Source organism: Hirundo rustica, chromosome 7 (genome assembly GCF_015227805.2).
Source record: "Hirundo rustica isolate bHirRus1 chromosome 7, bHirRus1.pri.v3, whole genome shotgun sequence".
Lineage (NCBI taxonomy): Eukaryota > Metazoa > Chordata > Aves > Passeriformes > Hirundinidae > Hirundo > Hirundo rustica.
In genome coordinates, this window is record NC_053456.1 from 1,484,715 (window position 1) to 1,505,769 (window position 21,055).

The window sequence follows — 21,055 nt, forward strand, 5'->3', positions numbered from 1 at the left end:
AACTAATTTATTTTATAATGAATGTAACTCTCTTTGCCACACCTTGAGCTGAGGCTCATTTCAGCACTGATTTTCTGCTTAAAACTGAATCTTTTCACTTCTTTTCTAAAGGTTAAATACAAGGAAGACCTGGAATGGCTGAAAGGCACTGGCTGCTATGTGTGGGATACTCCAACTTTTGTCCTGGCAGAGCAGAATAAAGTGCTCTACAGTGGGGTGAGTGAAACACTCTGAATTGTTGCTGCATGCTTTTGGACAGTTGCTGTCCATTTACAACAATTTGTTGTTGGTGGAAAAGTTAAACTCACAGGTGTTTCCATTGTGAGTTAAACTCACAAATAATTCCACCAATTTTTTTTGCCCCGAGTTCTCTCTAAAATCATGTTTTCATTGCCTTACCCTTCTTTGGATTAACATGGGCTGGGTTTTGTGTGTTTGCTTTTCTCTGGCTCCAGTGTAAGTACAAGGAGAATTTTGAGAAGACCAAGTCCAAGTTCAAGTACGTGGCCGACTCTCCAATCAATGAACATTTTAAATACGCAACTCAGCTGATGGATGGGGTAAGTAAAGATTTCTGTAGGCTCAGGCTCAAGCAGTTGGTCTGTGAGTAAATGCAGAGTTGAAGGTTGTCCTTCCTTACAATCAGGCTTAAAGATGCTTTAAGATCAGACTAAAGTCATGAGAAATGAGGTTGTTGTTCTTCTGATTATTAGGACAGAACAGGTTTGCAGAGCCTAGAAAGTTAAATTCCCACCCCTGTTCATTAATTTCTCATGGCAAAGAAACTTTTCCTTCGCTGACTTAAATCATGCTGCTGGTGCAGGAACCCTGAGTGTTGGTTTCCATCTCAAAAAGGTGTAGAGAGAATTCCAATTGCTTTCCTAAAACATTGATAAAATCTTTCTTGGTGTTAGGATGACAGAGTTACGTCTAAAGTTGCCACGGCTCGTTTAATTTCAATGATTTTTGCCTGGAATTTTTCCACTCTAAAACTCCACATTTTCTTATTTTCCTCCTGTAGGGCTAAAGAAACAATTGACACAACCTAATAATTAATGAACAAACACCCCTGGGTTTAAAATTCAAATCACTCCTGGAGTTTGTAGGATTAGTGCTCTACTGCCCAGGATGTGGAAAACATCAGGTTCAGGTTGATTCCCATCAGCTTAGAGATGGAACAGCACATCAAAGTCTGATGCTTTTCATTAAAGAAGCAGATATTGAGGTTTAGATCTTAATATTTCATTCTTTTTCACCAGCCATTGTGTTATATCATTGCCTGTCAGTAAGTTTATTACTGTATTACCACTTCTAGGTAAGAAAAGCTGTTTCACAACAAATACCAGAGTTTTTATGAAGATTGTTGAGCCTTATTATTGTTCATAGAGCAAATAAGGGAAAAATCAATATCAGAAATAATAAATGAGTAAAATTTTATCCATATATTGAAATAACCTTGCCTAAATATCTTCTGTTATGTGAGTGATGGTTTTTAATAACATCTCATTGTGTTCTCTTTGGACTCAACTCAGGAATCTACAACACAGAGTTGCTTCTGCAGTTACTTTTCATGGAGAAAATCAGTCGTAAAATTGCTTATTGAAAGGATGGAATAGAGACATCCTTAAACTGTAGGCCTTCCAGAGGCAATTTAGAAATGCATATTATTCTTCTTTTTTAATTATTATTTTTTTACTTTTTAAATGTTTTTTTGTTTTGGAGGGTGTCCTAGGGTAACTAGGACAGAGGGGTGTTTGGGTTTGGGGGTTTTTTTTGTATGTTTTTGTATGGTTTTTTTCTTTTTTTTGTTTTGTTTTCTTTGGTTGGTTGGTTTGGGGGTTTTTTTTTTGGTTTCTGTTTTTGTTCATATTTTTAATTTATTTTTCTCTTTTGGACATGACCTTCAACCCCAGCCTGTAAAAAGGTTGCACCAGTGATCTCTCTGTATCTTAACTCTCTCTTGTCACACTGTGTTGTGCTATTCTGAGCAGAAATTATATAAAGCAGCCTATGAGAAGCTCAAAGATAGGTACAGCGTTATTGTGGATGATCCCAGGAATCTGCTGGCCAAGTGGGGCAGCACTCTGAGCAGTCAGGTACTGTGGGGGCACCTGGAGCAGCCCTGCGTGCCACCTTCACTCCCAGCAGTGTCACGGCCCTGTGAAATTGTGGTGCTTCTTCACTTGGTCACTCAATCTCTCCATCCTGCCACCCAAAAAGGAGCCACTTTTTGTGTGAGCCGCTCTGTCCATCTGTCCTGTATGTACTTCCGTTATTGTGCATCAATGGACATCGGGAATCACAGCCCTCCTGAAGCCACTGGAGAGGTTTAAAAAAATCTGCATTTATCAAGCCTTTATGTTTTATTGCCTCTCTTTTCAAATCGTCTTACTCATTTCTAGATAAAGCTACAGGGACACATTTGCCTTAATCTCTAATTTACTCTCATCTCCCCCCTAAAATAATTCATAATTTCCTTAACGTGAGAGCAGGAAAATGTGTTAATATTTACTCTTGGCAGTGTTAAATACTCAGATGTGAATTGTATGCACATGTGGATGAATACATACAGCATCTTGCCTAAATCTCTCCACTCTCCAAGTGCCTGGGATCTAGAGCTGTGTCGTTGTTCATGTTGTTCATGGGTCTCTCTTGTCCTTGGTTGCCATTTGCATGGACAGAAAAGCTATAAATCCCTTGCCAAGATGCTCCTGCAGCACGGATGCAATGAAATTCTGAGGCCAGATATGCTGACAGCACTCTACAACACATACCTGTGGAGCCAGGTAATCTGCAGAGCTGCTGCTCTGCGGCACCTTAGACACCCACTGTAGCTGCTTGGACTTGGCATATTTACTGCTCCCCCTATTTCCATGGGCTTCAGACCCCAAAGCTTCCTCAATGTGCTTATTGCTGGCTGCGGTAAAATGAAACAGAATATCTGAAACAGGATGAGCTTGTCCCCATTTCCTGCTTTCGAAATAAACAATTGGTATGTATTTCGCGTATTTGTACAAAAAAGCCATTTTCCGTACATTTCAGATATTGGATGTTACCTCTTCCTGTTATCTCCCTAACCCAGTTCTCATTCTGACACCATTTCTTGGCCTGGCCACCTTTGATAACCACAGTTCCTCAATTCAAGAGGAAGATGATGGATTTTCCAGGGAGATTCCAACGTTTATCTCCCTCTGTGCCCGGAATGGTGTCAGACACAGAACAGTTGTTTCTGCTCTGAAATCACAGCTGCTGGCAGTCAGCTCACCCTTTGCCGGGGGAAAAGTCGTTCCTGGTCGTGAACTGGAATATAAATGATAGACAGGAAATGCAACAGTGGGAAACAATTCTGTCAGAGGGAATCGTAATTCGTTGTTGTTCCCTGTGCCAATAGTGGCATTCCTCAGTAATAAATTACTGAAGGTCGTTCAGACATTTTTGTTCAGTTTTTCTGTGGATTTCTATTCTTTCACTAAAAACTCCTCGCAGGTAACTTTGAGTGTGTTTGAGTTCAAAAAAGAAATGTCTGACCTGCATGTCCCCCCGAGTTCTCTTTGTGTTATCATCGATTATCTGTTCATCATTTTTCATATTTTGTCTGTCGCAGTCCCATTTCAAATGCATGGTTTTGTTTTCTGATAAAGGATAGAGCATGAAAATTCTCTTTTAAAAAATGTGTTCTGAGCTTTTCCAGCTGCCTTGAGGCTGCCTACAATGAATTCCCATTTTTGGTGAAATTGTTCTCACTGAACTCTGTGAAAAAAGGTTTAGAAACCCGAGCAGAGCGAGGTGATCTGTGAGAAAATCATTGCCAAGGCACAAATCCTGCTGCCAAAGCCTTGAAAATATCCTGCCATTGTGACATAATTGGTGATGTTTTTATCTCCTGCTGTGTGAGATGATTTACATTTCTCTTCACTCTGATCACAGAATCATTCCGGTTGGAAAACACCTCCAAGATCACCAAGTCCAAGTTTCCATTGGATATGAATATTTAAAAAGGAGATATTGTCCATCATGAAATTTAAAATTTTCTAGTCTGCAAGGACTGGGGTTTTTATAGCTCAGTCCTGGAGATTTTAGCTTGAAATAAGCACAAAATTAATCAGACAAACAAACAGGCAGCCTCCCAGGCAAGGAAGGGGTTTGCAATTCAGCTCATGGTGCATGTTCCGCTTCCTTTGGCTTTGTGGGAGGGTTTTGCAATTTTATCCACAGATATAATCCCACCTCTGGAAGAGGTTTTGTCCTGCTCTGGTTAACTTAGATCCTTTCCCCATCTCCAGATTCAGTACAAGAAGGACTATGAGAAGAAGAAGGGCAAATACACCACAGTTCTGGACACTCCAGAATATTTACGGACCTCAAAGGTCAACAAACAGATCAGTGACGTAAGTGTGGATCCTTTGGGATGGGATCATCACCCCCAGGGAACTTCCAACCTGCACCGAGGGTTCCAAGAAATAATCCAACCCCCAATTTGTCCCTTCAGATTATTTACAAGCTGGAATACAACAAAGCCAAGCCCAAGGGCTACACCACCATCCAGGACACGCCGATGCTGCTGCACGTGCGCAAGGTCAAGGACAGGATCAGCGATGTGAGTAAACCCTCTGGGGCATCAAAAGCACACAGAAATAGCTTTTTAACCTGATAGCCAAGGTTTGTAACTCCTAGGTAACGCTGTCAGTGAGAATCATCACCTTCTTAGTCCATATTGGCCTGTAGAACTCTATCTGCATTCGGTGCTTTTCCAAAATCTGTTTATTCAGGAAGTTTTCCATAGAATTTTCTTTTGGAGATCTTGGAATATATATATTTTTTTTTTCTGGGACAAACCACCCCTCAGTAGAAATAAAAGCCATGAGCTGGAAGTGGTCTCTAAGTCATTATTTTGGGGAGTTTTTTTCCAGTTTTTCTTCCTCTCGTGGCTTTTTTTTAAGGCTAGAATAAAATATGTCATGTATTACTGTGCTTATTAATTTCTTATATGGATACTGAGAATATGTGAGGTAAATATTCTGATACAAAATAAATATGTTTTGATTCTGGGGGCAATAGGAAAGTAAGAAGGGGAGAGAAAGGAAGAGGGAGTGGAGAGAATAATAAAGAATTTAGGACTCCTGCTCCTGATTCCTTCTCCTGTGCTTTCTCTCTGTCCTTTGTTTTGTTGTTCCTTAGGTATCCATAAACGAGGATACTGAAACTTCTGAAACTCAGTGTAGTACTGTCAGAATAAGCAGCCTGAATCTCATCCAGATGCTCCATGGATTTCTGCATAATTAGTAAATCCAGGAGGAAAAGTAATAATTTTTATCCAGATACTGAAGTGGATCATTGAGAGTCAGAAATTGAAAGACATTTTTTAAGTTCCAAACTGAGTGCTGAGATCCTCTGAAGGAGTTTTCAGTTAGTGTAACTATCAGAAAATAAGTTTCTTCAAAGCATTTCTTTTGGCTGAAAAAAAAAAAAAAAACCCAGAAATATTCAGAATTACTTGTCATGAATTGATTTTGCTTAATCTCACTCTGTGCCTTGTGGTGAGTTAAAACTGCCACGTTGTCTATATAAAGAAAAGTGCTGCTGGAGAGGACCCTCCTCCAGGCAGGTGCTTGATATCAAGTTGTATCCATAGAATTTCTTTTTCATGGAGTCCCAGAATTATTTAGGTTGGAAAAGCCCTCCAAGACCATCTAATCCAAGCTGTGCCCAACCCTCACCTCATCCCCAGCCCAGAACCCCGAGTGCCGCCTCCAGTCATTTTCTCCTATTAAGATTTTATCCTGACAGGAGCAATTTTAATTAAGGTTTTCTGTATTTGGATGCTTTTCTTGTTGATGCTGATGTGATCTTTGTAAACGTTTTTACATCTTTGTCTTTCCTTAGCTGAAATACAAAGAAATGTATGAGAGGAGCAAATCTCGCTGCAACGTCGTGGCAGACTCAGTTCACATCAAAACTCCCAGACACGCCTACAAACTGAACAGCAACGTGAGTTCTGTCCTGTTCATGTTTTAATTTTATTCTGGAGGGTGTTGGGAACTGGCGGTGGAAGCCACCAGGGGTTGTTTCCACAAGAAATAACTCCACAAGAAATTAAATTCCACTGAATTCTTTGGACATCGCCTCTCATCCTTACGCTGCTGGAATAAAACCTGATTTAATTTATTTCTTCCTGAAGTGCTCACTCTGGTGAGTTGTCCTTGAGGTTCTTGTGTGTCACACATCCCATTCTTCCAGTTGTCCTCTGGTTTCCTGGCAGAGACACAACTGTCCAAGGAATTCAGTGGGAAGATGCTCTTGGAGGCAAAACAAAGCTTCGTGGAAAATTTCCCTTTTTTTCCTGAAATTGGTGCTCTACACCCATTTCAGGAGAAAAGATTTGAAAGCTCTCCCCTTCTCCAAAGTCGGGACATAATTTCAGTCCTTCATATTCCTTCCTCCGCCTTCTTATTCCTTTCTCCACCTTTACCTTCCTTTCTCCACCTTTATATTCCTTTCTCCACCTTTATATTCCTTTCTCCACCTTTACCTTCCTTTCTCCACCTTCCTATTCCTTTCTCCACCTTTATATTCCTTTCTCCACCTTTATATCCCTTTCTGCACCTTTATATCCCTTTCTGCACCTTTATATTCCTTTCTCCACCTTTATATCCCTTTCTGCACCTTTATATCCCTTTCTGCACCTTTATATTCCTTTCTCCACCTTCCTCTCCCTTTCTCCACCTTTATATTCCTTCCTCCACCTTCATATTCCTTTCTCCACCTTTATATCCCTTTCTCCACGTAGCAGTGTTACCCCTGCAGTGACTGGACTGTGCCTGACCTAGAGAAAAGCCCTGATCTGGTGTAGATACATTTCCTTACCTCTTCTCACAGACCAAAAGAGAATTGTCCTCTTTGTGTCGTGTACCCAGTTCCCAATGAACTCCTCCTCTTTGGTTTTTCCCTGTGCACAGCTGGATTATAAGAAGAAATACGAAGCAGCCAAAGCCCACTGGCACCTGATCGCTGACAGGCCTGACTTTGTGCAAGCAGCCAAGTCCTCTCTGCAGCAGAGTGATGTAAGAAAACCAGAACATGCTGAATATTCCATTTTCCCATCCCTTCTATTCAGAATTTTTTAAAGATTGCAGTTCAGAGACTCTCTTACTTCAGCTTTTATTTTTTCTTCCTGCAGTACGAATACAAACTGGACCGGGAATTCCTCAAGGGGTGCAAACTCTCTGTCACAGATGATAAAAACACAGTGTTGGCCCTGAATAATGCCATCCTGGCCAGTGATGTAAGCCCTGAGTTCACCTTTCCTCTCCAAGTTCTCTACTACCACTTCACTCACTACTTAACTGTTCTGTTGCAAATAGAACTGCATTAACGAGGCTTTGAACAGTTGTTCTCAGTCTCACTCCGTTAATTGATTTATTGAATTAACAAATTGACTGAATTAATTTGAATAAATCTGCTCTTGTAAAAGCCACTGGTCTAGTTCATGGATTAAATTAATATTCAAAGTGAACACGGCCTGAATGCCCCTTGACCTTATACCCAGGTGCATCTCTGCATTCCTGATATTGGAATGGGAGTGTCTGGAGAAAATATCTGGTAATAGCACAAAATATCTTTAAAAATAGCACAAAATATCTTTAGTATTAACAGTATGTTAATATTCAGTGTATTAAAAGAAATCCCAAGTGAGAGCCATAGGAATGTATGGATTAGGCTGTAAAATGTCAAAATATGGGATTTTCTGCAAAATTTTGCACTAACAAGCAAACACAACTCTACTAATGACTTTTTATTCTGCCAGAAGATGAAATGCACATTACTTAAACCGATATCTTTCCTTCCTGCTAGATAAAATACAAAGAGAAGCACAACAAAGCCCGTGGGACTTACCACGTTGTTCCCGACACCCCTCAGATCCTGCTGGCTAAGAACGTCAGCTCTCTGGTGTCTGAGGTAAAAACCCATCCATTTATTAATTAATTTCATTCAATTCCATCCTGGGGCTGCTGGGTTTTACCTGTTTTTCCCCTGTGCTGGCAGAACAAGTACAAAGAGCAGAGCAAGAAGCAGCTGCCCCATGGCTCTTTCACCACCCTGCCCGAGACCAGGGACACCGTCCACGTGAAGGAGGTCACCAAGAACGTCAGCGAGGTGAGTTCAACCTCAGCTCATCACCTCCAAAGCTGAGCTTTTCTAACCCAAACTCCAAACTCTGCACCCAACACATTGTGGGAACGAGGTGATTTCCTCTTCATCCACCTACAGCAGTTTCAAGGAGCCTTTTTCCCAAGTTTCTGTAGCATTTCCCTCCGTGCGACATTAAAAACTCACACGTGGCCCTCGCTGTTCTTGACAGACAAACTACAAGAAGAAGTTTGTGAAGGAGAAAGGCAAATCCAATTATTCTGTCATGCTGGAGCCTCCCGAGGTGAAACATGCCATGGAAGTTGCTAAAAACCAGAGCACGGTAAGTTTGCCTCCTTTTTCCAATCATTTAGTAGGTTATGTAAGCAAATTCAGCTGGGAAAAACACGACTTCATGGATTTCTGAATTTCCTCCATGTTCAGGTGTAATTTTGAAAGATAAATGTACAAATATTTACAAATATGAACTTGCACGGAAATCAGGGATTTGTATTTAAATCCCATTGTAGGATTTCAAGTAATCTGGTGGAAATCACATCTGATAATTTTTTTCAACCCTTCAGGCACAGACAGTTTCCCATATTTATTTATATGTGGACAACTTGCAAAACCGGATTCCCAGATCCATTCCTTGTGAACTGATTTCCAAAACAAGTCCACGCACTTTCTCAGCAGCGATGCCGAGTCTTTAATGGGTGTATTCCCAATGAACAAACCTCATTAATTTTCTTTCCTCTGTCTTTTTCCGTGGATTAGATTGAATACAAGAAAGATGCCAAATCCAAACTCCACTACACACCTATAGCAGATCGACCAGATATTAAGAAAGCGACTCAGGCTGCCAAGTTAATCAGCAATGTGAGTGGTTTTCAGCCTTCTGTATAATCCTTTAGCATTAATTTAATGACAAAATCCAGCAGAGTAATTAAAAGGGGGTTTCCTCGCTCCTGAAGGATTTATTTTGTATTTTAGATCGAATATAAGAAGCGTGGCGCAGCAGGTGTGGGTGTGACCATGCTGGGACGTCCAGACATCGAGCTGGCCAAGGAGGTGTCCAAACTCACCAGCCAGGTAAGGGCAGAATGAAAACTTGGTGAAGCTCAAAGCAGCGAGAGAAACGAGACATAAAATTTATTGACAGAGTGATGTCATGATTATAATTGAAATGATTTCCTAATTAGGGGAAAAGGGAAAGGAAGGGGATGTGGTGAAATAAAAATTAAATACCAATACAGAGTATTTCTTTGTTAAGCTTTTCTACTGTCATTGATGGAGATGTAAAACCTTCTTAAGATGATGCTGTGACATAAATACTGAAGCTGAAGTGTTTGCTTTGTTCTTTTTTAGCTCTTTGGGGTATTGGCTTTACCAGAACCAGCCTTTACCTGACTTTATTTTCCATCCTTTGAACAGACACTTGGTTTCTTTCTTTCTTCCTTCTTTGTATCTTTAAAAGACTCTTGTGTCAGGACCTCAGCCCCTCTTGGTTCTTTCTCACCCCTTCATGTTTGAATTCTGGATTTCTGCCTTTCTGACCTTGCTTTCTTGCTGCTGCTTGTAGGCAGAGTACCTCAAACAACACATGAGAGGCCACGGAGCTGCTTCCTATGACACCCCCTGGATGAGAACCTTTAAGAAAGCAAATATGCTAAGTAGTCATGTAAGAGAATTTTAATTAACTGCCATTGTTGTGCGTCTGTCTCTTGCTGGCATAATTATCTTGCAGTTCTGCAGCACCACGTGTCATTGTGCCCTTCATAATGGCTTTGGGGCTTCCAGGTTTTCTTATGGAAGGTTTCAGTGCACTCACATAATGTGAAAACTCGCCTTTTTCACCCCAAAACCTAAAACTTGAGCTGTTATTGTCCAGAGATAAAAAAACAGGGAAATACAATATGTAAATATATGTGTATGACCAACCTGAACAACGGTGCTGGTAATTTTCAGTGAACAGTCACCAGAACCTCATTTTAACTCTTCGAACTTCTATTAAAACTTCATTTAAACTTCAATTAAACTATTTTATTGGCTGGAATTTCCTAATGGAAGAGCAGGCTCTGGCTGAATCAGCCCCACTGAGAAGTGCAGCCTGCACTGGTTTGAGGGCTCGTTGATTCCTAGACTTTTTCCCACGTCAAAACTTTTGGAAAATAGAAAACCAGATCCTGGATTGCCCATTTGGAAGTGGCAGCGGACAGGTCTGTGCCATTTCAGTTTTACACACGTATTTCCAAGTGTTAAAAAAAGGGATTTTGTTTTTTTCCATGTCTGGCTGTGTCTGCTGCTGTGTTTGGATGTTGGGATGTCCTCCATGGTGTCTGCAGGAAAACCAAGGATCTCCTCAGGAGAACCAACGACTCTAAACCAATCTGCAAGAAAAAGAAGAAATTCTGTTTGTTCCCATTCAGTGATGAGATCCTGGTTTTTCATTCTTTTTCCACTCTTGATCTTTTAAGCATTCTTTGCTGAGATAATTTTGGTTCTGAGGGAAAATGAGCTGCTGGAGGGGCAGTGAGGTAGCAAAGAATGGTTGGGATCATCTTTAACAGTTGTTTCTTCTCTTGGACATCTCTTCTCATAAACTCTGTAAAGCATCGTGTCCACTTTGTTTATCCAGTTGATTTTTTTTGTTGGATTTTGTCGGTCTGGCTTGCTTGCTTTTAATGTTTGCATCGATCTCCGAGCAGCTCTTCTTTTGGGTTTAAAAAACTCTTGTTCCTGTCAATATTTCTGTGCCTCAGGCTGGATGTGCTGGATTCTGATGGCTCACATTGCTGTGTTTGAAGCTGATGTGGTTTGGAAATGTTACTAAAACTCTTGTAGAATTTCATTAATTGTTTATCATTAGTAATTAATTGTGTCACTGCTCTGTTTGTGGTCATTAATGTCCTCCTTTAATCCTGTGTGCATAGCAATGGATAGAAAATTATTTGATGTATTGACATCCGCAGTGCTCTGAAATCTTGTGGTTTTTAAAGCTCTTATTTCTCCAAGAAGCGTACAAAAAATTCTTCCAAACATTCTTTCATATACTCTTACATCATTATATTGTATATATTGTATAATAATAATTTATATGATATATTATATATAAATATAAAATATATTATATAAATATATACTATATAAACATATACTATATAATAATTATATAATATATAGTTTCCTTATATTTTACTCTTATTATACCTGTCTCTGTCTTTGTGAAACACCTTAAATCAATGGACTGTTCCCATCAAGTGAAAAACTCTTCACCTCCAAGCGTCAGAATTTTGGCGACACAATTCTCTTGGCTCTTTTATTTTTACAGTGAGGAGGTGTGACCTTTGCACTGGAAGAAAAAAATGCCAGGTGGTATCTTGTAAATGTCAAAGAGATGTAGATTTTCTTCCCATGTCAGGTCATTTCTGACATAATCTTTATTCCAGTGGATGCCTTCAAGCTCCTGCACTTCCGTTCTTCTCGCAGCCAGCCCCACCGAAACAGATGAGTCCTGCAGAGCAGCTCTGACACCTGGTTGTTCTCTGTTTAGGTGAAATACAAGGAGAACTTTGCCAAAGAGTTGGGTAAAAAGCCAAAGTACGATTTGAAGGAGGCCAAAATCTACAAGACCCTGAAGGACGCCCACAACATGGCCAGCGAGGTACGTTCGCTTTTCCTGGGAGGAAATCCCATCCTGCTTTCCCAGATCCCTCCTTTGTGTGGTTGGAACCTCCCCCAGGCCAGGCTGGGCCAGCAGGGCCCTCTCCTGATGGGTTTGACCCCTGTTCCCTGCAGGTGAAGTACAAGGCAGACCTGAAGAAGCTGCACAAGCCTGTCACGGACATGAAGGAGTCGCTGCTCATGAACCACGTGCTGAGCACGAGCCAGCTCGCCAGTGCTGTAAGCTCTGCGTGATCCCACGGCTCCCGGGGGTGGGAATTCCCTTGGGAATTCTCTGCTAACTCCTCCTGTAACAGCTGCTCCCTCTGGTACCTCCATGGGCATCACCTGGTAGTGATCTCTTCCTCTGTGTCCTAATGGTTCCCCCTTAACCCGCGGCTTCCCCGCCTTTGTGCCCGGGGAAGGGAAATCTTCATCACCACTGCTAATGTTGTAAACACTGACCATTTCTACTAGATTGGTTCTTGGTCCCGTTTTAACTGATTGCAGAACTGCTGATGTTTTAAACACTGATCATTTCTACTGGATTGGTTCTTGGTCCTGTTTTAACTGATTGCAGAACTGCTAATGTTTTAAAACCTTTTACCATTTTTACTGGATTGGTTCTTGGTCCCTTTTTAACTGATTGCAGAACTGCTAATGTTTTAAATCCTCTGACCATTTTTACTGGATTGGTTCTTGATCCCATTTTTAATTGATTGCAGAGCTGCTAATGTTTTAAATCCTTTTACCATTTTTACTGGATTGGTTCTTGGTCCCTTTTTAACTGTTTGCAGAACTGCTAAAGTTTTAAATCCTCTGACCATTTTTACTGGATTGGTTCTTGGTCGTGTTTTAACTGATTGCAGAACTGCTAATGTTTTAAATCCTCTGATCATTTTTACTGGATTGGTTCTTGATCCCATTTTTAACTGATTGCACTACACTAACAAATACTCCTTTTTTTATTTTTTTTCCTTTTTCTTTGCTGTTTACTATGTTTAATTTTTTTCTTTTTTGTGCGTTTTGGGTTTTTTTTTTTACTTCATGTTTGTTTAACACTCCCCTGTTGTAAATCCACATAATGATGCCTAACAAAATAATTGATATTGAGGAAAGGCAAAACCTTTATTTCCTGGTGCAGCCTTTTCATTACTCACTGTGTTTTCTCTCTTCTCTTTCTTTTTCTTCTTTTAATCCTGGTTTGGATAAAACCTTTGTTGCAATCCAAACGACCATAAAAAACCCACCAAAACTATTCCCCCACATCTTTAACCCCACAATATCAATTCTAAACTTCTTGCTTTTTGTTTTACTTCTTGCATTTCTAATTTCTCTCTGATGTTCTGTTGAAATGTTGCTTTTATTGGACCTAAGAAGTAAATTTGCTGAGGGATTTTTTTTTTTTTCTGGACTGAGATGATTTTTGACACCTTCCCTTCAGTACCAGTACAAGAAGCAATATGAGAAGAGTAAGGGTCACTACCATGTGGTGCCAGATAATCTTGAGCAGGTTCATCTCAGGGAGGCCTCAGAACTCCAGAGCCACGTAAGTTGGACGTGTGTTTGTCGTTATCCCAACTCACTGAGCTCCAAATTCCATCCAGATCCTCCCAGTGAATCCTCCAGGCTGGGACATTCCCTGTGCCTCTCTGCCCCCCCTGCACTGCACACCCGGGGGAGGATCCAGGGAGCAAAACCTGCACATTTCCGAGCTCAGAGCACATCAAATACACAGATAAAATCTCCGTGTGATCCCTTCATTCCAGAGCCAGCCCCCCTTGCTCACCTCTGCTGCACGTGGATCTTTTCACACAGGACAATACATTTATCAGGGGGATTACGGTGGATTTCCAACTGCTTCATCCATTCCGTGATCCAGAGGAGAGCTCTGCTGTCCTTTCCTGCATCCAAAATGGCTTTAACATAAACTATAAACATGCCTGGAGGTTTTTCCCTCTGGAATAAAACACTGGATGACTCCAGAGCAATTCACAGTCTGATTTGGTCTCTGATCCTCTCTGTTCCAAGTATTTATTGTCTGTAAAGCAAGAGAGGAATTGCTGCAAGAACACCAAGGGCCACAGCTGATTGTTCTGGTGCCTGGTGCAGAATTCCAGGATGGTTTGGGGACATTTGGGATTATCCAGAGCCACCCCTGCCTTGGACAGGGACACCTCCCACTGTCCCAGGCTGCTCCAGCCTGGCCTTGGACACTCCCAGGGATGTGCAAGGCATGGAAAGGAAAAAAGGTCACATAGCAGAGGAAATGGCTGTTAATCAGGTTGTTGTTAATGAGGTTGTAATTAATTTTTAAGTCAGTCCTTGTTGCTCCAGTTTGGGATCAGGCTCTGACTTGGCCACAGCAAAATTTACCTCATTGTGCACTCTGAAAATCTGGATCACAGAACTCGAAGCAGGAATCACCTTCATGGACATTTTACATCCTGGACACCAAATTTTACATTTGCTGATCAATAACTCAGATTTCAGGAAGGAAAAACTGCATTAGACATTCAATTTTTATCACAGAACTGTTGACAGTAGGCACGTAATTGGGCCTTTGATTATTTGGGAGGGTGACTTTCTGTCTGTTCTTCACAGGTGAAATACAGAGAGAAGTATGAGAAGGAAAAAGGAAAACCCATGTTGGACTTTGAAACTCCCACATACCTGACTGCAAAGGAGTCTCAGCTCATGCAGAGCGAGGTAAAATCAATACTGAAAGGCTGAAAAGCTGAAAAATTTCTATTTTAAATTAAACTTAGGGATATTTAGCAGGCAATTCTACTTGCACCTTGTGTACGCTGATAGACTGAAAAATTATCGTTATTTCAGATTTCTTTATGATGGTTGTTAAATGCTGCACTGAACATTCATGAAACTTTCCTGTCTTGGGATGAGTTTATCTGTAATTTTTTGTTGGTAAATGAAGCTTAAACGTGTCACTGAGTAAGAAATGTACAAAATTAATTTCACTTTTACAATGCAGCACAGTGTTTGTTATCACAGGACATACAAAGTGCTCTGCTTCTTTTTTTTCACCTCCGAACTCTGTTTGTGAGAAACTCTTTTATTCCCTGTGTGTCTCTGCTGTCGCAGGTTTTCCCCTGATCTGTCATTTGCTTTTCTTGAGCAGTTTTTTTGTGTTTATTTGAAGTTTATTCCTGTTCTGGCCCTGTTCAGATGGAGGCTGTAAAGCAGCTTTAGGGCCATTAGTCCTGGTGCTACCTTTGAATGCTTTCTCTGCGCAGATAAATGGGCAGAAACATGAAAAATAAAGGCAGGATCAGGTCTTAATTCCATAGAAAGCAATGAGCTGCTTCACAAGTTTTAGTGGATTTCGGAGCTCATTTAGCATCAGCTGTACCCAGTGACTTTGACACCTCCCAGCTTTGCACATAAGGAAAATATTGTAATAAATATTTGCTGGTTTGCCTTTTTTTTTTTTTTTTCCCTTCTTCTTCTTGCTCTCATTAGAAAGAATATAAGAAGGACTTCGAAGAGTCCATGAAGGGCAGGAACCTCACTGGCCTGGAGGTCACACCATCCCTCTTGCATGTCAAATACGCCACCAAGATAGCGAGCGAGGTACCAGCTCCTCGGGGCTCCTTTCCTCTGCCTCCTGCAGCACTTCTAGCACTCCCAGTTCTTCTTCTCCCTCTCCTGCCCACCCACACCGAGCATGTTTACATCCCTTCTGTGCTGTCAGCCATTTCTTCATTTTAACCATGTTCCCATTTGCTGCCCCTCTCTGACTTCCCTCAGCCTGACTGGTCCCTGTGTGTGTGCCTTGGCAATTTACCTTCCACAATAATCCCTATCTTTTGTTGGAGTAGTTCTTCCATAACCCTCTAACAATATTCTTTCATGTTTTCCAAATTTCCTTTTTTTTCCTTTCTTTCTTTCTTTTCTTTCTGAGCTTTTGGAATCCCTTTTTTTTTTTTTTTTTTCCTACAAAGTTGGTAGAGTGTAAAACTCCCTTTGGTGTGGCTTTGCAGTGTTTTTCCTTCTCCTTCTCCTGCAGAAAGAGTACAGGAAGGACCTGGAGGAAGGAGTCAAAGGGAAAGGACTGACAGCCTTAGAGGAGACCCCAGACATGCTGAGAGCCAAGAATGCCACTCAAATCCTGAACGAGGTATGGAAGAGCTGCTTGGAAAACGCCTGAGGGCACGGAACAGCCTCCAGCCACCCTGGGCAGGGACACCCTGCACCATCCCAGGGTGCTCCAAGCCCAGTGTCCAACCTTGGGCACTGCCAGGGACCCAGGGGCAGCCACAGCTTCTCTGGGAATTCCAGCCCAGCCAGGAATTCCTTCCCAATCTCCCATCCAGCCCTGCCCTTCGACTGGTGTGAACTTCATCATTCCCTAGAAGCTCTTGAGCAGAGGGCAGGAAAGAACATGGATAAGGGAATAAGGATCAAAGTGGGCTTTTAAGTGAGCTCTTTCCTGAGCAATCAGGAATTTCCTGTCAGGAATTCAGATGGGAAACAGGAGCTGGGATCAACACTCGTTCAAGGGACTCACTAATTAATTAAGGGACTAAACCAAAATTTAAGTCATGAAGCACAAACTGGAATAATCTGAAATGATATAATTTGTGTGCATAATTATGAGTTTATATTAGAGGTATTCCTGGTTTGGGATTGGCACTATTCCTCGTTTGGTACTGGCACTATTCCTGGTTTGGGATTGGCACTGTTCCTGGTTTGGTACTGGCACTATTCCTGGTTTGGTTTGGGATTGGCACTATTCCTGGTTTGGGATTGGCACTGTTCCTGGTTTGGGACTGGCACTATTCCTGGTTTGGGACTGGCACTATTCCTGGTTAGGATTGGCACTATTCCTGGTGGGGGATTGGCACTATTCCTGGTTAGGATGGGCACTGATCCTGGTTTGGGACTGGCACTATTCCTGGTGGGGGATTGGCACTATTTCTGGTGTGGGATTGGCACTATTCCTGGTTAGGTACTGGCACTATTCCTGGTTAGGGATAGGCACTATTCCTGGTTAGGTACTGGCACTATTCCTGGTTAGGTACTGGTACTATTCCTGGTTAGGATGGGCACTATTCCCGGTTGGGATAGGCGCTATTCCCGGTCTGTGGCTGTGAACCTGGAGCTGCTGCCCCCATTTCCATGCCCCATCCCTCTGTTCCCCTGCAGAAGGAGTACAAGAAAGCCTTGGAGCTGGAGATCCGCGGGAAGGGCCTGACCGAGCTGGCGCTGGAGACGCCGGATTTCGTCAGGGCCAGGAACGCCACCGACATCGCCAGCCAGGTCAGTGACACCCCCGGCTCACTGAGCTCCTCCTGAAGGAAAATCCCGATTTTCCTGGTCAAACCCGGGGTGAGCTGCTGTGCAGAGACGATCGAGGCCCCTAAACGTGAGCTTTGCCCGACAGATCAAATACAAACAATTGGCAGAAATGGAGAAAGCCAACTACACCAGTGTTGTTGATACTCCAGAGATTATTCATGCCCAGCAGGTCAAGAACCTTTCCAGCCAGGTATCTTGAGTGAAGCAATTAATCCTGCTCATGTGGGAGCTCCAGGAAATACTAATTAAACACCCAAATAACCATCTCTCACAGCCTCCAGGAGGCACCAGGGAACGGAATCATTCCAGAGCTCTGGAATCCTACAGCAATAATCAAATTAATTTTACTGCTGTGTCAAGTGACACAATAATTTCTCTTGCTTTGCAAAGCTAATTCTTTTTTAAAGCAGATTCTTCTTAACTTTCTACTCCTCAATAACCTGCTGTCTAAAATAAATCTTGCACAGAGGCATAATCTCAGTTTCTGTCAGACAGAGAAGAACTCACACCTCCACAAAGACGGGCACTACTCAACAACCAATAACTCCAGTTTGTTCCTTGCTGCTTTTGTGTTTTCTATTTTAATCCATTTGGGGTTTTCCATCAGAAAAAATACAAGGAAGATGCAGAGAAGAGCATGCCCCACTATGTGCCCGTGGCTGACACACCAGAAATGCAGCGGGTCCGAGAGAATCAGAAGAACTTTAGCATGGTAAGTCCAGAAATAAATAAAAAAAACCTCCATATTTTTCTCATTTTTGAAGAAAACTGTGAGGGAATTTGTACAGCATAAATTTAACATTTAACATTTTCCCTTTACACAGCTTCAGTATCAGTCAGACCTACAGAGCAGTAAAGGAAAAGTCACAGTGGTGCAGGACACCCCAGAAATCCTGAGGGTGAAGGAAAACCAGAAGAATTTCAGCTCGGTATGGTCGCCTCTGTCTTCACTCCTCAGCCCAAAAAAATAGAGTTTAATGTCTTTAACAAAATTACGATTTTTTGGTGCTTCTCCTTCAGGTCCAAGAGATTTAGCTGGGCTTTATAAAGTGTTTTTCTTGCTGTTTTCTGTGGGGTGGTTGCCCTCTTTCACAGGCCCAGCTGTGACAGAGTTCAACAATCCCTCATTCAATTAATACAATTTTTATCCCTTTCCTTTGTGCTGTTCCCATGCCAGTCCCTCCCTGTCCTGCTGCCCCTCGTGCTCTGTGTGCCTGAGTTGTTGCCATCAAGTGCCTCAAGTCTCCTGTGGCATTTTGCCTCCAGCACCATTAACAAAGTGGGAAATATTTGCATAAATCAAATTAGAGCAAATAATGATCTCCAATCCTAGAATTAGCCCACAGATGTTTTGATTATGGAATTATGGAATGGGTGGAAGGGGCCTGAAGCTCATCATCTTCCATCCTACCATGGGCAGGGACTCCTTCCACTAGCCCAGAAATACTCTACTGAATCATATTTGATAATTTGATCTATTGTATAAATCACCTTCTACTTTAAAAGCATTAAATATAAAGAATCAGCTCTTTTTTTTCCCCCAAATGGTGCTCACTTTGGACACCTTCAGAGAGGCAGCACCCAGAGTGGATCCTCTGGGCTTTCAGCTGTTCTGTTGTGTCCAAATCCGGTGTCTGGGAGCGAGAACGTTGTGTTTTGGATGCTTAACCTTGTTGTCTTCATTCTAAACGTTAAGATTTTGTATAAAGAAGATATTGGAAGTGGAACCACAATTGAAAAGACCCCAGAGATGCAGAGAGTTAAACGAACCCAGGATAATATCAGCTCGGTACACAAGAATTGGTTTTTAATACTCACTCTACCGCTGCTAATTCAACTTGAAATAATTTTTTTTTTTTTAATATATTTTTTTTCTTTTCTTTACGTCTTGCTAACAGTGGTTTGGCAATAACCCACCCAGTTAAGGGTGACTTTCTGGAAGTTTTTGCCCATCCTTGTTACTTTAACAGTAACTTCTCTAATGATTAACATTCCATTTCTTACTCACAACCCATTTCTAAACCACGAAAGCTCTCGCTGTCAATTTGATCTCATCCCAGGTACAGTTTGGACAGAAAAAAAGGAAATATTTAGGTGGGAAGGGATGTGTTGAAATCATCTGTTCCAACCCTGTGGCTCAGCTTTAGGATGAGCTGAGTTTTGAGGATCCCACAGGACAAAGATTCCACAACCCGTTCCAGGGTGGGGGCCGTCTCCCAGGAAAATCTGCTCAGACTGAATTTTCTGGTGGTGATTTTTTGGTTTGTTTTGTCCTGGCAAACTTGGGCGTTATCTAAAAGGTCACTGCGCTCTAAAATTGGAATGATTTACCTATGAATTTTATTTCAAGGCTCCTAAACCTCCTCCACTTTTGTTTTTTTTTTTTTTTTTTGAATGGTGGTGTCATTTAGTGTCACGCCCTAACACTGCAGCCAGTTTGTTCGTGCAGAATGTGCTAAAAATGTTAAAAATGTTCTTGTGAAAGGCTTTTCTTGTCGTTAGCAAAGCAGAAATGCAACGGCACCGTCGCTGCTGAAACGTCGTGTGATGATTCTCACCTTTGTTAAACGGGAGGGATCCTTACACATCCCAAATTCTCCTTTGCTTGGTAGAGAGGCCAAAAAGTATCAGGTTTAAAGGAATTTTTCTGGTTTTATAAAACCCTTGCAGTGCCATTCCCAGTGACTCAAGAGCTGAATTGTCACAGATTCCTTGGGAGGGCGAGGGGAAGGAGGTGAAGTCCTTTAAACTTTCCCTCTCCACCAGATCAGGACAAAGCCCTTTAGGAACCTTTGAAAGCTTTCCTGTAAATCCTTTTCCTTTCCCTAATTCCTGTGCCGGGATTTGCAGGTGAAGTACAAGGAGAGCATTGGGAAAGGGACTCCCATTCCCGACCTGCCAGAGGTGAAGCGCGTCAAGGAGACCCAGAAGCACATCAGCTCGGTAATGTCCCCGTTCCCTGCACATCACCTCCCAAATTCCCTCTTCCCTGCCCCCTCCAGGGCCCTGCTCCAGCCTTTTCCTCTTGGGAAAGCTCCAGCTCTCCCAAACCCCTGTGGCCAGCAGCGGGAAATTGAAATATCTGAGTTTTACAGGGATTATCCCGATCAGTCGCTGCCTGTGTTTCTTCTCTGAACACAGAGCTAGAAATAAAAATTACCCAGGTTATGTGTTGAAGTTTGACTGGGAAAAAAAAAAGGATCAGGAAGACAGAACTTTGAGGGGAAAAAAAATCCAATTGGAGCCTTTTTGTATTGACAATTATAAGGGAAAACAAAACCTTCCCATATCCAGTCAAGTGGAAATTTCTCAGCTCACGTATGGTGTACTGAGTTGTTTCTCCAAATGATTCCTTGTTTTTTCTAACCTTCCCCACGAGTGGTTTTCCTTTGCTGTAATTGATTTATTTGTTTCAATGACAGCAAGCAGTGAAATTTATTCTTTTGTCAGTTTGTTTTGGTGCAAGTTTTGTTTTGGTACAAGGATTTTGCTGCTTGCAAGAAGAGCTTTGAGTGCACTTGTCAGGTTGGGGTTGTTCCACGAACATCTCCTTTCGTGAAAAATACAATTTTTAAAAATCAAATAACTACAGGTTAAATTAAACCTTATAACATGAGTGGTGGCACTCAGCTTTGTTTCCTAAAGATTTTCCCCAAAGTAAAAGAGTGGTGCAAACAAACAGAAGTGAAAATGAATAAAGCCCACAACGAAGTCTTTGTGTACTGCACAATTCCAGGAAAGGTTGAGCTGTTTATTAATCCCATAAAGAAATGCTGACTGCCTGAAAAGTAATTCTGTCATGTTCCCTAAACTAAGATGAAAAGTGAAATCTCCCTCTCAGGGTGGGCTCGGCAGGATATTTTAATTTGTGTCCTTTAAACGAAGACACGGTGAAGGGAAATTCCTCTGAGCTGGTGACCGCGCTGACAAAGACCCTGAGGGATGG

General features: G+C 41.8%; 1 protein-coding gene across 24 annotated transcripts in view; it reads left to right on the forward strand.

The window, feature by feature from the left end:
- NEB (nebulin) overlaps nt 1-21,055 on the forward strand; it is a 101,607-nt gene that overhangs the window by 62,406 nt on the left and 18,146 nt on the right. For 17 of the 24 annotated variants that reach the window (XM_058421413.1, XM_040070475.2, XM_058421416.1 and 14 more), the window contains 25 exons: nt 112-216; nt 456-560; nt 2,682-2,786; nt 4,284-4,388; nt 4,490-4,597; nt 5,884-5,988; nt 6,957-7,061; nt 7,178-7,282; nt 7,852-7,956; nt 8,044-8,154; nt 8,360-8,470; nt 8,905-9,006; nt 9,121-9,219; nt 11,681-11,791; nt 11,926-12,030; nt 13,235-13,339; nt 14,395-14,499; nt 15,271-15,381; nt 15,818-15,928; nt 16,957-17,070; nt 17,195-17,299; nt 17,717-17,821; nt 17,934-18,038; nt 18,806-18,898; nt 19,960-20,052. In XM_058421413.1, the coding sequence (XP_058277396.1) occupies nt 112-216; nt 456-560; nt 2,682-2,786; nt 4,284-4,388; nt 4,490-4,597; nt 5,884-5,988; nt 6,957-7,061; nt 7,178-7,282; nt 7,852-7,956; nt 8,044-8,154; nt 8,360-8,470; nt 8,905-9,006; nt 9,121-9,219; nt 11,681-11,791; nt 11,926-12,030; nt 13,235-13,339; nt 14,395-14,499; nt 15,271-15,381; nt 15,818-15,928; nt 16,957-17,070; nt 17,195-17,299; nt 17,717-17,821; nt 17,934-18,038; nt 18,806-18,898; nt 19,960-20,052 (2,634 nt within the window). The remainder of the gene's footprint in view (nt 1-111; nt 217-455; nt 561-2,681; nt 2,787-4,283; nt 4,389-4,489; nt 4,598-5,883; nt 5,989-6,956; nt 7,062-7,177; nt 7,283-7,851; nt 7,957-8,043; nt 8,155-8,359; nt 8,471-8,904; nt 9,007-9,120; nt 9,220-11,680; nt 11,792-11,925; nt 12,031-13,234; nt 13,340-14,394; nt 14,500-15,270; nt 15,382-15,817; nt 15,929-16,956; nt 17,071-17,194; nt 17,300-17,716; nt 17,822-17,933; nt 18,039-18,805; nt 18,899-19,959; nt 20,053-21,055) is intronic. The other 7 variants (XM_040070479.2, XM_040070490.2, XM_040070492.2 and 4 more) reach the window with 3 other exon arrangements.